Here is a 16,378-nt window from a genome sequence, read left to right as displayed (position 1 = left end):
AGCGCTGTGCTTTTTAAATTAAATAACTTTTAATGGTTCACTCAAAATCCCCATAAACCTCAACAGATGGAATATATAAATTAATTCATGTAATATCAGTTCTATAAATAAAATATTCATATGTAATATAATTAATAGTAGTAATTAAAGGTCAAACTTTTTTATAAATGCATAATGTTTAGTAGAATTATTCTTAAATTTGTTTGTATAACAAAAAAAATGCAAATATTTAGCTTCTGTTCTATTATATTATATTATACAGATATACAATCATATTTCTAATAGCAGTAATACAATTACATAAAATGAATAATAATCCCTTACTTTGTTACTGGGTAAGTATTTTAATTATAGTAACTAACTACTTTGTAACAAATTACAACAGTGTAATGTCATAGGATATTTGAATAATGTACAGTTTTTGTATTTGTGTGTTGCAGGTGGAGCTTGATGTTGGAGTGTGGTTTAAGGATGACTCCACTGGCATCCCATCTGACGGCAACAGGATAAGCTGTCATCGACTCCAGAACTGGACTTGGAAAAACACAGAGGAGCAATAGACTTTTCAAAGCGCCTGTACCAGAGGTTACTATTAAAATGGACTGCATATTATTGTCATAGACTCAGATAATGATTCTAAATTAAATTCAAAATCAGAAGATTTAGGCTATTTTTAAAAACCAATGAAGTCCATCCAACACATACAAAAAGAAACACGAGATTGTATTTTATTATCCAAATTTATTAAAAGTGAAAAAGAAAAGTTCTAAACATATTGTTAAATCTGCCTGACATAAAAATGTATACAATAGATATACTTAGTACATAATAAAAAACACATTACTATTAGAATCATTAGTTTTAATATTACTGATAGCAGTTATAGATCTAAGAATATATTTGTATACATAAAAAAATACTGCCAGGTCAAGCATTTAGATATAAAAAAATAAATAAATAAATAAATCCTCTTAAAAAAAAACAAAGCTAACAATTAAAGTATATAAAGCAACATTAGTTATCACAAAATAATAATTAAAGTACTTTAAATAACATAATTATATATATATATATTTTTTTTTATTACAAAAATTTTATAATGAATAAATAATTAAATAAAATAATTATATTAAAGTACTTTAAATAACATTATGATAATATATACTTAATAAACATAAATAAATAAATAAAAACAAGAAAACAATTAAAGAAATACTGTAAACTGTAAAACAATAAACTGTTAACATAACATACATTTCTGGAACAAAACAGTGTTACAACAATCAACAAATTAGTGTAAAACACTGTAAACTTAAACAGTCAAATGTTAATATAACATTTGTTTCTACAACAATCAACAAATTAGTGTAAAACACTGTAAACTTAAACAGTCAAATGTTAATATAACATTTGTTTCTACAACAATCAACAAATTAGTGTAAAACACTGTAAACTTAAACAATCAAATGTTAATATAACATTTGTTTCTACAACAATCAACAAATTAGTGTAAAACACTGTAAACTTAAACAATCAAATGTTAATATAACATTTGTTTCTACAACAATCAACAAATTAGTGTAAAACACTGTAAACTTTCAAACAACCAACTGTTATTATAACATATACATTTTTGCAACAATAACACTGTTACAAGTCAAAAACTATGAGCCGCAATATGGATAGAGGTCCAGTTAGACAGACTCGGAGGCCTGAGACTGAGAGCCCAAGAGAACGTCCACAGCCCTTTTAAAGTCTTCAAAACAGTCAAACGTCTGCCCAGCAAGGTTTGTGGACGTGGAGGCTTTGGAGCTCTCACAGTAGCTCTTCTTTCTGTATTTCTTGTGACCTTGAGTTGGTTGGCCACACAGAGCACAGATGTAAACCTTCACTGAGGTTGGATGTCCAGAGCCACTGAGTCCTGCCTTTTTCCTCTTGTAGATTGTTGATCTTGAGGGCAACAGTGGCAGAGTGGATGCCTGCGGCAAGGAAACAGCAGGAGGTGCAGTCAGCGGAGTGTGTGTGTGCCAGAGTACTGCGGACATCGAATGGGCCGGCGCAGGAACTGGTTGAGCAAGAGCAGAGGGAGGGACAGGTAAGATTTGCCTTTGCTTTAACTTTCGGGTGCCGGCCAGAGAAGTGGTGATCTGATACTGCACTGCAGGCCGGCTGGTATGGGGTCTTTCCTCTGGAAGCTCCTCAGCAGGGGGCTGGCTGGTGCTGGAGACGCTCTGGTGACGACGGAGGACAGACAGACCCTGGTCAGTGACGTTTGTGGCTGACAGCGCCTCCTGCCTCCTGATGAACTCGCTCACGCACTTTGAATTTATTTTCAGGATGGGAATCCCGAGTTTGCTGAGCTGATCATCGTCCACCGTCACTCTCTGCTGCACACGCTGGTACAGTTTAGTGATATGCTGCTTCAGCGGTGACCCTTTAGCTTTTCCTCCAACACCAGGATGAAGCCACAGCTGTTTGACCAGGCAGTACATCAGCCGGTTCTTTCTGGAGTCCACCAAGTGTGCGGCTGAGTAACGCTTGCTGAACTTGAGCTTCTGCACCAGGGACGCCTCAGTCGGATCTCCACTGGTGCGGCCAAACAGAGCATTGCCCCAGCGTGCAGAGTAGAGGCTGTCGAATTGTTGGATGCTGCGGTCATGGAGGTCAAGCTTGTTCCAGGCGCTGATGACCTTTTGCCTGGTCGACTCATTTAAGGCAAGTTTTCCTTCCTCCAGGGCGATCTCAACAAGGACTTTACACAGATCCTCTACGTGCTGGTACCCAGGCAGATGATTGGGACCGCACACGTCCTCCACACAGGGGTCAAATTCAGCAGCCACTGCCTGATCGGTGAGGCACAGACGGTTCCTCAGAGGAGTCAGGCTGTCCCTCTCGTGGTCTGAGGAGTAGCCCACATCATCCTCTTCCTCTTCCTCTGCCACCCCAGCAGGAACATCTTCATCCTCATCCTCATCTGCCTGAAGTGTCTCTCTAGTCTGAGCGTAATGATCAGGGGCACTGAAGGGCTCTGAGGACTGGGAAAACAGGTACTCCAGACCAATGCGCTCATCACCAGCAGGAACTGGAGGCCTGTAGTTTGCCTCCTCCACCTCCCCAAACAGCTCCTGGCACCTTTGGTTTAGGCGATGGACCAGAGGAGACATGTACACCATATGTTTCCTCCCTTTCCGCCCTTGGACGCTGGCTGACTCCCTGTTAAAGTTCCAGCTTGCGATGCCAGCCAGCAGATAGACTTGAAACGGGACGGCAGCACAGTGGGGTCCCGGGATCATGTCAGGCAGAAAGGAATGAAAGCCCTCCAGACTGTTGCTTCCTCTCACCGTACTGTACCGCGCAAGACGAACACCGTTACGGGTCACATACTTGGTGATGGTGTACATGTTCCTCCCTGGTGGATCCTGGATGCATTCAAGGTGCTTCTGCTGGTTCTCCCAGACGTGGTCGATGGCTGCAGAGTCCTTAAACAGATGCACCTGGTTCTCATCCATCCCTGCGGCTCCCTTCAGGAGATCAATGGCGCACTGCACGCGCGCACATGTTTCCTGGGCACCAACTGTGATCCTCCTGACATAATGGCTGAGGTCATATTTACTGACACGCAGCTCGATGATCTGGCTGTCAGCCAGGGAGGCATAGTTGGTTGGGTGACCGGCACGTATCGCCTGTACCAGAAGAGCCATGTCGTCTTTGTTGTAGGCAAAGACGGCAGCAGAGAGGGCAGACTTGAACAGGGCATACTTTGGATGATGATCTGTCCGAAGAGCTGCATCGAATCGATGGATCCAATGAAAGATGTCCAGCCGTACCAGCATACCCCTGTCCGTCCAGTCACTGAAGAGCTGCTCAACCGAGGACACGGCGTGGATGCGACAGCAGCCATGATCCACATACATGAGCTCGGGCGGTGCCTCATCAGCTCTCCTGTACCTCTCCATGAGGCCTTCAGCCATCGGCCTCATCTTCTCCAATGACTCCTCACAGGTGAGAACAGATATAAGGATCTGCCCCTGCTCGTTGGCCACATTGGTACACCACTCTGCAGTGCCTTTTCCATCGCCGGAGAGTTTCTTGCAGATCTGATAACAAATGCAACACAAATAGATTCAAACATTTGTATTTTGTAGTTTTTTTTTTTTCTGCACCAGATCAAGAAAGTAAGAGTCACTAATATTCAGATATGAATTAATAATGTGTTTTTGCAATACAGCTCATTAGATTTCGGATGCAGAGCATGCAAGAGGAAACCCGAAGTGAAGAAAACGACACACGAAGACGTAGGTAAGTATGAATAATAATTAGGTGCGTGTGATGGTGACAAACACGATTTTAAAGCACTAGTAACCCATATTAGATATTAATTTATTGATAATTATTTATTATTAAACAATTAATAATACTTTACTCATCAATTGTCGTTAATAATTAAAATGTCCCATGATGCAAATGTGGACAATAATATTTTAAGGATAAAATCTCTCTGATAAAGGATTTCCTGAAAGAACAACAGTAAAAAGGTTTTGCAATACGTTTACAAACTGACTTATTTTCCATTGTGTTAAATTTACCTTCTTGGTGGAGTCGTACTTTAGGACTTTGCCAAATGTGGACATAATCTGAGTACGGTAGTCCTCGATGTTATCTGCCTCTGAAATAAGAAACGCCTTTCTCATCAGTCTGGCAGATGGCGGCTCTCTCCGTGCTGGTGGTCGCTGGAACTGCTGACACAAACTCCCTAAAAGCAGAGAAAACGGACACTTTGCTACTTAATCTTTGATTAAATGCTCAAAAGGTTAGGAATTTAAAAATAATAATAATAATATTTCTTTAATCATTTGCTGATCCTTTTAATGATTTCAAACCATTATGGGTTTCTTTTAAACACTAAACAAGATATTTAGAAAAATGTCAGAAACCTGTAACCATTGACTTCTATAGTATCTGTTTGTTTTCCCTCATCAGGCGGATCACCTGCTTGTCCACGCCATGCCTAGAATCATAGGAGCAACACAATCATTAGATGATGGTAAAGCTTAACTTTTTTTAGGACTCTGCATAATTTCACAATGATTTGTATTCTGCTAGAGACTCACCGTAGCGTCAAGACAGCAGGAAACACCGCTCTGTGAGCTGGACTGAGCTGGTTAAGGATGCACTGATCCCATGACAGGAAACGACCAATAGTATGCTCTTCCGACTCCTTTGCAGCCTTTCTACAGGCGTTGCATGCCAGGACCTCAGTCAGCATGGAGTACCAGCCAGACATGTGGTAGATCTGTCTTACCGTGGATGAATACCCACAACGGTAGAGGAAAGCCTTCTGATTGGTGCGTGCTGGGCAGTCAGACCTTGGGCACCGAAGACTGTAACGCCACACACCGACTGGTCTCCAGAAAAAAAACGAGCTGCGAAAAAAGGAGTCTGCTGAGGGGACTTTTCCTTCCACCACTACAGGAAATTCTGGAGGGTGAAACCACATCCGGTCATTCTTCAGGACTTTCCTCCACTTTCTGTTTCCATGTTTGTCTTTATAAGACATGGCCCTCTGAAAGAGTCCCCTTTCAGCATCCTCCTTAAGCCACAGTATGTCTCCACTGGGCAGCCCATGAAGACCAAACTCCCACATCTTGTGCCAACCCTCAAATGACACCTGGTAATTAGAATAACCGAGACAAAACTGTGTTAAAATCAATTAAAGTTTTAGTATTAAAGTATACATTTTTCTTATCTTCACAACCACAGAGTTCTTTGACAGTTACCTCAGAATGTGCTGGGTCACTGTGTGTTGACCCACCAGATGACCTTCTAGGTTGAACGTCAGAAGCTGACACAGAAGCTGATGCAGGAGCCGATGAAGAAGCCGAGGCAGGAACTGACAAGGCTGATGCAGGAGCCGATGAAGAAGCCAAGGCAGGAACTGACGAGGCTGATGCAGGAGCCGATGAACAAGCCGAGGCAGGAACTGACAAGGCTGATGCAGGAGCCGATGAAGAAGCCGAGGCAGGAACTGATGAGGCTGATACAGGAGCAGATGAAGAAGCCAAGGCAGGAACTGACGAGGCTGATGCAGGAGCCGATGAAGAAGAAAAGAGAGGAACTGATGAGGCTAATACAGGAGCCGATGAAGAAGCCGAGGCAGGAACTGATGAGGCTGATGCAGGAGCCGATGAAGAAGAAAAGACAGGAACTGATGAGGCTGATGCAGGAGCCTCCAATAAAGAAGTTGACACAGGAGCCTTCAACAAAGTAAGTATAATAGGTAAAACCTTTTTCATTGACATAATCATACGTTTTGCACAGCCTCCCCATCTTTGCTCACAAAACTGTATTCAGGAGTATATGCACCACCTAATTGTGATGTACAAACGATGAACTTACAGCAGACAGTGGAGAGTCTGAGTGGAGCTTCTGTGAAAGATCTTCACAGGAACGTTTTCTTCTCTTTGCTTCCCCGGCTCCTAAATGAGCACAGTTGTGATTATCAGAACACAGTGTCTTAGTGTGACGACTTTTATTTATTAATGCATACAGTGCAAGCCGGAATTATAAGCCCCCCTGTTAAATTTGAGTTTATTTTTCACAATTTATGTGTAATGGAGAGAGGACTTGTTCAGGCACATTTCTAAACATAATAGTTCTAATAACTGATTTCTCATAATTTATCTTTGCCATGATGACAGTATATAATATTGGGTCACACTTTACAATAAGGTTTCATTAGATAATGTATTTACTAACATGTACTAATTATGAACAATGCTTGTACATTTTTTAATCATAGTTAAACATGTACTAATGCTTTTTTAATATAATATTTAATGCTTAGTTGCTGGACTGTGAGTTGGGATGGATGACTGTAACACGAACAAATACTGTATTAAGTGTATTGTTCATTGCTTGTTTATGGTGGTAAATGCTTTGACATTAACTAATACAAACTTATTGTAAAGTGTCACCCTTTAGGGTAACACTTTAGAGTAATAGCTCATTAGTTAATATTAGTTAATGCATTTACTAACATGAACAAGAAATTTAATACATTAATTACAGTATTAATTTATCTTTGTTAACGATTTCATGTTATTTAAGTTAAATAACGTTAGTTCATTAATACACTGTGCATTAAGTAATGTCAACATTAATGTTGCATTAATGCAAATAATAATGCATTAATGTTGAACTGTAATTAATAAATGCTGCACAAGATTGGCGACACTTAGTGTTAGTAAATTGATTAACTAAAGGACTATTATACTGAAGTGTTACCATATTTTAAGATCTCAAAACTCAGGACTTCTGGTAGTACCTAGAATAGCAAAGTCGAGTAAAGGAGGTCGAGCCTTCTCATTTATAGCTCCTAAACTCTGGAATAGCCTTCCTGATAATGTCCGAGGCTCAGACACACTCTCCCAATTCAAAACTAGATTAAAGACCTATCTGTTCAGTAAAGCATACACTTAGTGCACCACTTAGGGGGCTTCCACACAGGTTATGCATCTTGCTGATATACACTGTGAACATCAGCTACGCTAATTATTTTCTTTATTCTCCATTTCCACCTGGGGATACTCTTCCTGAGGCCCTTAGACTATGCAGAGTCACTGATTCGATCCAAGACCAACGACGAGATGATCCCAAGGTTTCCATATCCTGGACCTGGCCGAATCCTGAACAACTACTGCGATGGTCATGGAAGAGTGGAGAACATGAGACTGTTTCCTATGACGCTCCAGAGACAGACGAGTCTTCGCTGAGGCCAGCTTCCAGCCTCCGCCACTGAGACTGCAGCTCTGCACAAGACGTTTGGCCAGCGGAGAAATTAAAATGGTCGTGCCCAACTGAGCCTGGTTTCTCTCAAGGTTTTTTTTCTTCACTTCCGCCTTTAGTGAAGTTTTTTTTCCCTCTCCGCTGTCGCCACTGGCTTGCATGGTTCAGGATCTGTAGAGCTGCGCATCGTTGGATTTGCTCTTCAATATTTGGACTCTCAGTAGTGATTATTAAACCACACTGAACTGAGCTAAACTGAACTGAACTTAAACACTACAAACTTAACTACACTGTTCCTATTTACTGTGACCTTTTATGTGAAGCTGCTTTGACACAATCTACATTGTATAAGCGCTATACAAATAAAGGTGAATTGAATTGAATTGAAAGGTGAATTGAATTGAATTGAATTGAATTGAATTGAAATTCAGCCTGAGAAAGTAAAGGCTTAACTAGGTTAACACTGTTTGTTCTGTAGCCAATAGAAAAACATAAATAATAAAACAAATAAAACTTTCTTCAGAAGATAATATACTATCTTAAGTACTGTGAACATGTCCTTGCTCCATTACCTTAAATAAATATTTCACAGGAGGGCCCTCAACTGTAGTTCATGCTATAACAGTATGAATAAATGTTAATAAGTGACATTCATTATGTGATATACCTTGTCTTTCAGAGGAGCTGAATGGTTTCTTCAGCAGACCGCCTTTGTCCTCCACTGCTAAAGAAAGACAAAAAAACACAAGATGGGCAAAAGTCAGTGTCAAATCAGCAAGAAGACAATCTCATCAGCTCAGTGTTTTGATTTTGTGTGTCATTGATTTATTTATTAATAAAAGATTTATGCTATTGTACATGAACAATTAAAGACAATAATTAAAGGGATATACACCTTGTGCTTCAAAAGCACTGAGGGCTTCCACCAGTAGCGCATCATCCGCCCATCCACCATCACCTCTAGATCCCGACGAGCTGGAGCTGGCCGCCACTGCAGGAAGAGGCCTGTCTTCTGGGGGTTTCTGTGAGTTACAGGTTGTAGTTTGCATGAAATGTTGCCAGCATGATATATATTTTTTTGATAAAGTCACATTTAAAAGAAATAAATAAAGCCTACCTCTTTGTTGAGAATGTACTGCCGGAACCGCTTCAGTGTCTTGACGCTGATGTCCTCCTCCTTCATCGTCAGCCACTGCCGCACAGAGCAGAACGCCTCCTGTGCCATCTTCTTTTCTTGGGCGCTGCCAGCTTGTGGATCAGCCTGCAGGGTCTTGTGCAGGCTGTACCACTGCCACATCTCCAGGAACGTGAAGGATCTGAAGCGGCCCTGACCGTAGATGGCCCTGTCGACGTTGACCTCGAGGTGGCAGGAAACCTGTGGAAACAGTTGCACATACTGTAACAGAAGATCCTTTATATACTCACCTGGGCCCTCTTTTCTTCCTTGATGGCGACGCTCCTTGATGTGTATATCCAGCACACTGAAATTTCAAAAAGATAATTAATTTGTGTAAAAACAGCTTATGCAAATGTGTAGCAACATACTTACTATTTAATGTAGCCAACGTCGTTCTCCACCAGCCATTTAAAACTTTGGCCATTGTATTTGCCAAAGTTTAGAATGAGCTGGCCGAGATACTGGACCTCAGATGGCGCACAAGTAATGTGCTGGCATCTTTTTTTAGCTAAGACATAAAAATAACATTAATGCAAACAACAGTCTGCAGTGTACGCATATGACAGAAACACACAAATAAGATATTACCTTCCTCACAAGCAGTTTTTTTGTCCTGGCTAGTGTTCCGCTCGAAGCACCTGTTGCGAGAGGCCAAGGTCTTGGCGTCCTTCGATGCTTTAAGAAAGCACTGTTGTCTGTCCTGTGGCACACTGGTGTCAACGATGCTCAGGGTGGGCAACAGTGGATCCATGTCTAATTCACCTGTAAGAAGTATTCTTATAATCATCACAAATATAGAGAGGGGATATGGTCTTAGCTCTGAGCTCATGATAAAAGTATTAAAAAGACATTTTGTGTGTTAAGTCTTTTTTTCCATTTTTACATGTTTGATAATTAACAAATAAATGAAATATCATCAAAAGAAGTTATCTGACAATGGTTAAGAATGCTGACAGAGATGATGCATTTGACAGTGGCAATGAAAACATGAATTTTCATATCAATTGCTCTTACACATTATTTTCAAATGCTTATAGTTATATTTTGTGTTTTTTAAGGGGCAGCTATCAATATCAACCTCCATATGGCTGATATAAGCTAAGGTAAAATGCATTCTAAGCATGTTAAATACATACTATCATTAATATGATATCATTTACACATATAATACTTGTAATAACATAACAAATCATATTTAATGTATGCACATTTTCATTTTAAAGCTTATAGCAGTAATTGCTGAATATGTTTTTGTCCCAGGCCTTAAGAATCAGTGATATATTATTCAGTCTATGGCAATAACGATTTTACTATATTCTTATGATCACAAATACAGGTATTGATCATACGTTTTGTCCCAGTTAAGATCTTAAGATGTTCTTAGATATTACAACTAATGATAATAATCGCCATGGTAACATATATTGCTATATATCAAGGGATATTTATGTGGATGATTTCCCAAAAGTAACACTCTAAGAGAATCTAAATTTTAAGCTAAAGTGGATTGGAATTATGCCTTTCCTAATGATGTGTAAGATAAACAGCAACTCCCCAAAGTTAAAAGTCAACAAATGCATGCTAATTCTAATGAAGGGTGATTCTTAAATATTAGGCTTTCTGTCTAGGTCATAATTTCCTCTGCTCGTAATAAAACCAAACACAAAGTTACCCAGGGTCCCTGCTAATCTATTTGAATGTGCCTTTGGCAGGATTGCATAGAGGCATGAGGACTACATATGTGCTATGCATAATGCGAGACTCTTAAAACAGTAGTCTGGCAAAGAGCTAGGAAGGGCACTTGTACAGTACATGCACAGTACATCTGAATAGCATAGCTGCAAGACATGTTCAAATAGACAACAACAGCCACCAGAAGCACATAATCAATCAATGCTATTCAAAAACAGGCTGAGAAAGGCTGGATTGAGAACTTGTAGGCCTGTTGTGTGGCAGGTCTTTAAAAAGCATCATCTTTGGGCAAAATCTCAGACCAGAGCGGACTGGTTGTTTTGACTGAGTAGGGGTGATTGTCAGATGGTGGAAAGAATGGTGCTTCACTATGGCCTGTAAGCTGGGATTGATTTGAAGGATGGAAGGTTCATCATGGTCATGGTCTTGTCATAATATAACTGAACTGAGCTTGTTGTGAGGGAAGATATTGCATAGTTCCAGGATCTCAAATTCCCCAGATCCTATAGATCCCATGTTTATAAGGTTATGTGTGTCCAGGGTTGCCTCTCCCCAGATGTTTCTGGCAGATGATGAACACATACAGTATTGTAAAAAACTGTGCTCCAAGGGTTCAGCATTTCGAAAGCATGTGGAGCAGACAGCAATCTACAGTGCCTCTAGAAAATATTCATAGCACTTCAATTTTTTTGTAGCCTTATTGCAAAATGGATAAAATTATAAATTTTTTTCTGAAACATCAACTAACAAAACCCCAAAATGACAACTGATTGAAGTCTTGGAACATTTCTTTTAAAAATCACATGTACATAATTATTAACTTCTGCTCAAAACTTTGTTGAAACTCCTTTAGCACTAATTGTAGCCTCATTAACAGTAAGCTTGGCATGCCTATTTTGGGCATTTTCCCCTATTTCTCTTTGCAGTAATTCTTAATCTCTGTCGGGTTGGATGAGGGCCGTCATTGCACAGCTATTTTTAACAAAGAGGCATCCGTCTGGCCCCTCTACCATATATTGGTAGAGAGCTGTAGAGATGGTTGTTCATCGAGAACAGGGTGAAGGTGTTCCTCTCTCTACAGAGAAATGCTGGAGCTCTTTCAGACTTACCCTCAGGTTCTTGGACCTCTCTCTCACTGGCTCCCTCTCGGTAGGCAGCTGTATGGATGGATCCTCTAGCTACACATCCATGCTCTACCAGTGCTTCTCTGGATTGATGGCATTGTCAATTTCCCCAACACTGAAAAAAAAATTATTTCTGCAAAATTTAAACAAACAACATTTATTTTCTTTCGGCTTAGTCCTTATTTTTCAGGGGTCGCCACAGAGGAATGAATTGCGAACTATTGCAGCATATGTTTTAGACAGTAGAGGCCCTTTCAGCTGCAACCCAATACTAGGAGAAACCAATGCACTCTTACATTCACACACTCATACAATACAGACAATTTAGTTCATTCAATTCACCTATACCACATGTCTTTGGACTGTGGGGTAACCGGAACACCTGGAGAACATGCAAACTCCACACAGAAATGCCAACTGGCTTAGTTGGGACTCGAACCAGTGACCTTTTTGCTGTGAGGAGACAGTGCTAACCACTGAGCCACCATGCCACCTAAACAAATCAGATCAAATCAGTTTATAACGAACATGGTTTTGTAATTTGTCTGGAACAATTATGAGGTACAGTTTGACCTCTTTTTTTAAATGGATTCCTGCCATTCAAACGCAAATCACATGACAGTAACTACGCCCACAAACTTGTAAACAAAGGAACCGCTGTAATTTTTCAAGGAGATTTGTCATCAGTAATAAATTAATAATTACCTTAAATGAAAAGTGTGAATGGACAGGCCTTATTCAGAGAATAATATTGTGTTGTAGGAACTCAACCATGTTTCTGGTGGAGTTAACAAGCAGCAGTTCTGAAGCATCATGGCGCCTCATCCTCTCCTTCTTAAGTAAGTATTGCCCAAAAGCTTAATTCAAATACACATTCTTCTCTCCCTTGACAAAAAGGGATGTGTTGTCACCCCAGTTAATAACTGGTCAGTCATTCAATTTCTCTGAACTTTGACTTCCTAAATTTCGTAATTCTGCTGAGCAGCAGTCACAGTAGGATTCCTGTTCAACAAACTTCCCGCGTTGCTGACGTCAAATTCTCTGTACACGGGACAACAAGCCTCTCGTTTCACTGGATGAAGCAAAACCCTTTCCGCAACAAAGGACATCCCAATCACATTAAGGCACCACAACCAATCGGCTTCGCCGGAGTTTCCCTCAACCAGCTGACGAGTGAGACTGGTCATCAAATCGCAAGTGGACACAAACCAATTTTCCATTTCTTGCTGAAGCTGGTGTTAATTAAGTTTAAACAGTAAACCTTAGTCAGATTCACTGCTGAGTGGTTTAATCAGGTTGAAATGCTAAGAACTTAGCAAGTGTGAGACTTTTGGGGACTCTTAGTTGCTCGTTTTCATTCATTTAGTCAACCCAGAATTTTTTTGTTTGTATCTGTATGTTTCTCTGTTTTACGTAGAGTAGCTTGCTGTGTGTGTAGCTTAATAAACTTGTGTTTCATTTTAAGATCTTTGTTGGTGTTTTATGTGTTTCTAAGTTACAGCTTAAGCTATATGGTTTTGCTACCTCGCTCGTGTAAATAGTGAAATCCTGTTTTATATTAATATTGTTGGCCACGTAATAATATAACATAGATTTACTATTGTAACACGAGGAGTGACAGAGACAACTGAGGTTAGGATCCACGTGCAGGTTTATTCGTTGTCGGAGAAGCAATGGTCAACACAGGTGCAAACAGATGTATATAGGCAGTCCAGAATCGTAAACAGTCACAGGCGAGAGGTCGGAAGGCAGGTGGCAGACAAGGATAAATCAGTAGACAAGGCTAGGGTAAATACACGGTGAGACAAGACAAAGGAAACGCGTTGTAAAGTCACTATACAGTAAACAAGACTCGGCCAAGGCAGGGAGTGAGTGTGATGTATAAATAGTGTGTGTAATCAGTCCAGAAGTTGCAACAGCTGTGGGAGTCTAATCAATGGAAATGGGGAAGCGTGTGTGTGAACAGAGTGCATGTGTGAATATGTAGTCCATGAATGGCGGATTTGTAGTCCATGTGTGAGAGAACCAGCGACCTGGGAGTATGATCGCTGGTGATCGTGACAACTATATAGATAGAAGATATAGTTACGCTGCTTACTTCTATTAGGGTGCACCAATAGATGATATAGTTAACCTATTCCTAACTGTGAGCCAGTCGTTCGAATCTTCTGATTCGAATTCCCAAAGTTTAATTTGAATTAACTTATGAGGTAATTCTTACAGTACCGCACATATTAGATGGTCCAGGCACTGCAGTGTAAAATAAGTTATTGGTTCTCATGGTAGTTAAAAAGTTTGATTGACAGAGTGACATTTGAACATGTCCTTCAGAAACAACCATTTTTTAACCACAATTTATTCCCGTGGGGTGTGCACGTTCATTATAATGGGCATCCTTTAAAAATGCAGTTTTCTGTTTGATTCAAACAAAACAAAATTTAACTGACAGTTGTCAAGTTTTAATTGGTGATTCCAAATATGAAATGTAATCTTAAGCCTGGCAAACAATTTGAGATAATTCCCACAGCTCTTCCCCATGAACACATACATGGTAGCATTTTTCCAAGTTACAATGTGTTTAACAACATAGGAAACAAAGGATCATGAGACCTTATTTAAATTTATTATGTTGCATATGGGGCAGCTCAGTGGTTAGCACTGTTGCCTTACAGCAAGAAGGTCAGAGGTTCAAGTCCCGGTTGGGCCAGTTGGCATTTCCCCCACAACCCAAAGACGTGGTATAAGTGAATTGGATGAACTAAATTGGCCATAGTGAATGAGTGTGTAGGGGTGTTCCCCAGTACTGGGTTGTGGCTGGAAGGGCATCCGCTGTGTAAAACATATGCTGGAATAGTTGGCAGTTCATTCTGCTGTGGCAACCCCTGATAAGTAAGCAATAAATAAATGTTGCATATGGGGAACATAGGGCCCAGAGAACTTAGAACACTTTTTATTGAACCCAACATGAAAAAACTGTCTTTTATTCTGTCCTGTCGATAAAATATAAAGTAATTTTATCAACAGGACAGAATAAAAGACAATTATTCATGTTGGGTTCAGTAAAAAGTGTTCTAAGTTGTCTGGGCCCTATGTTCCCCATAGTTTTATTAACATAATTTTGTACATTAACAGATATATAATGATGATACTTATGGCCAGTTTCCACTGACTGGTACAGTAAGGGGCGGTATGGGTCACCTTTATCAGACTTGCATTTCCACTACCAAGGGTACCCTTTTGGTGGGCGTGGTGTACGACAGAAAGTTTCTGTCGACGTCATTCTCGCTCGAATAAATGTCTACAGTAAAGCTATACTGTATATACTGAGTCGTTCACATATCATATGAGAAGCACTTCTCACCAAACAGATGCTTTATACATATAAATACTTGTTTAAATGTTCATTACTAACTTTTCTATGAACATAATTTGATTATAACTGCAGATAAATGACAGTGCAAAATAGCCTACTGTAACGTCTGCAATTATATAAAATAAATATAATAAATGCAACAAATATGAACACATACAGACCCTTACAGTCTCTGTTATGTTACCAATTAAAGGAAAACTACACACAACATACATTTAGTTCTTATTTGAGTTCAAAAACTTGCAACATATAGCCCACAGTCAGTGCAAAGCTCTCATCTGTGTCTGTAATCTTCACCTGTACATGTAAGCTCTGTTGGAGAGTAATTCTGTCATTCTGTGTTCATAATAGTCAAAAAGTCAGTGATAAACCTGGCAGTTTGTTCATAATTCAGGTTGCTGAAACAATTTGCTCCTGTGTTTTGTCGGGCTTCTCCTTTGTTTATTCGTGCTTCACTCTCGCGCTTGTACTTTTCTTTTCTGAAAGGATCAAATGTTGGAGACACTTCAATAATCACACACACGTTATTATAATCAGCTCAAGAAGTTCGCTATATCAAATATAGACGCGATTGCGAGCTCCCTGGAACAACAGGACATGGCAGATTTAGTTTTTCTTGGCTTTGTGGCTGTTCATCAAGCAACAACAAGGTTTGTTTGAGCTCGGGTTGACAATGGCTCATTATTATATGCATATAGTATTATGATGTAATGTCTCAGCTGTGGCAACGCAGTGGCACAGTAGGTAGTGCTGTCGCCTCACAGCAAGAAGGTCGCTGGTTCGAGCATCGGCTGGGTCAGTTGGCGTTTCTGTGTGGAGTTTGCATGTTCTGCCTGCGTTCGCGTGGGTTTCCTCTGGGTGCTCCGGTTTTCCCCACAGTCCAAACACATGAGGTACAGGTGAATTGGGTAGGCTAAATTGTCCGTAGTGTATGAGTGTGAATGAGTGTGTACGGATGTTTCCCAGAGATGGGTTGCAGCTGGAAGGGCATCCGCTATGTAGAACATATACTGGATAAGTTGGCGGTTCATCAACCCCAAATTAATAAAGGGACTAAGCCGAAAAGAAAATGAATGAATGAATGAATGTCTCGGCTGTGTATTTAAAACATGGCGGTTCCTTTGTTTTCATTCTGGCTAGCTCCACGAGCTTGTGATGTATCTCTGTAACCAATCAGCGTTTAGCTGCGTGTGTAGCTCCACCTTTTGGTACCCTTTCGAAAGGATG

General features: G+C 40.3%; 1 protein-coding gene across 1 annotated transcript; it reads right to left on the bottom strand.

Moving 5' to 3' along the window:
• Positions 1 to 6,366: 6,366 nt before the first annotated feature.
• Positions 6,367 to 9,732, bottom strand: LOC130247900 (uncharacterized). Its single transcript, XM_056481403.1, has 6 exons — positions 9,551 to 9,732; positions 9,335 to 9,470; positions 8,903 to 9,266; positions 8,681 to 8,807; positions 8,453 to 8,509; positions 6,367 to 6,476 (listed from the first exon to the last, which is right to left on the bottom strand). The coding sequence occupies exons 1-6, from the start codon at positions 9,711 to 9,713 to the stop codon at positions 6,367 to 6,369; spliced, it is 957 nt and encodes a 318-aa protein (XP_056337378.1). The 5' UTR covers positions 9,714 to 9,732.
• Between the last annotated feature and the right edge of the window lie 6,646 nt (positions 9,733 to 16,378).

Source organism: Danio aesculapii, chromosome 20 (genome assembly GCF_903798145.1).
Source record: "Danio aesculapii chromosome 20, fDanAes4.1, whole genome shotgun sequence".
Taxonomy (NCBI): Eukaryota; Metazoa; Chordata; class Actinopteri; order Cypriniformes; family Danionidae; genus Danio; species Danio aesculapii.
Note: the sequence above shows the minus strand (reverse complement) of the source record. Positions and strands in the feature narration are given on the sequence as shown.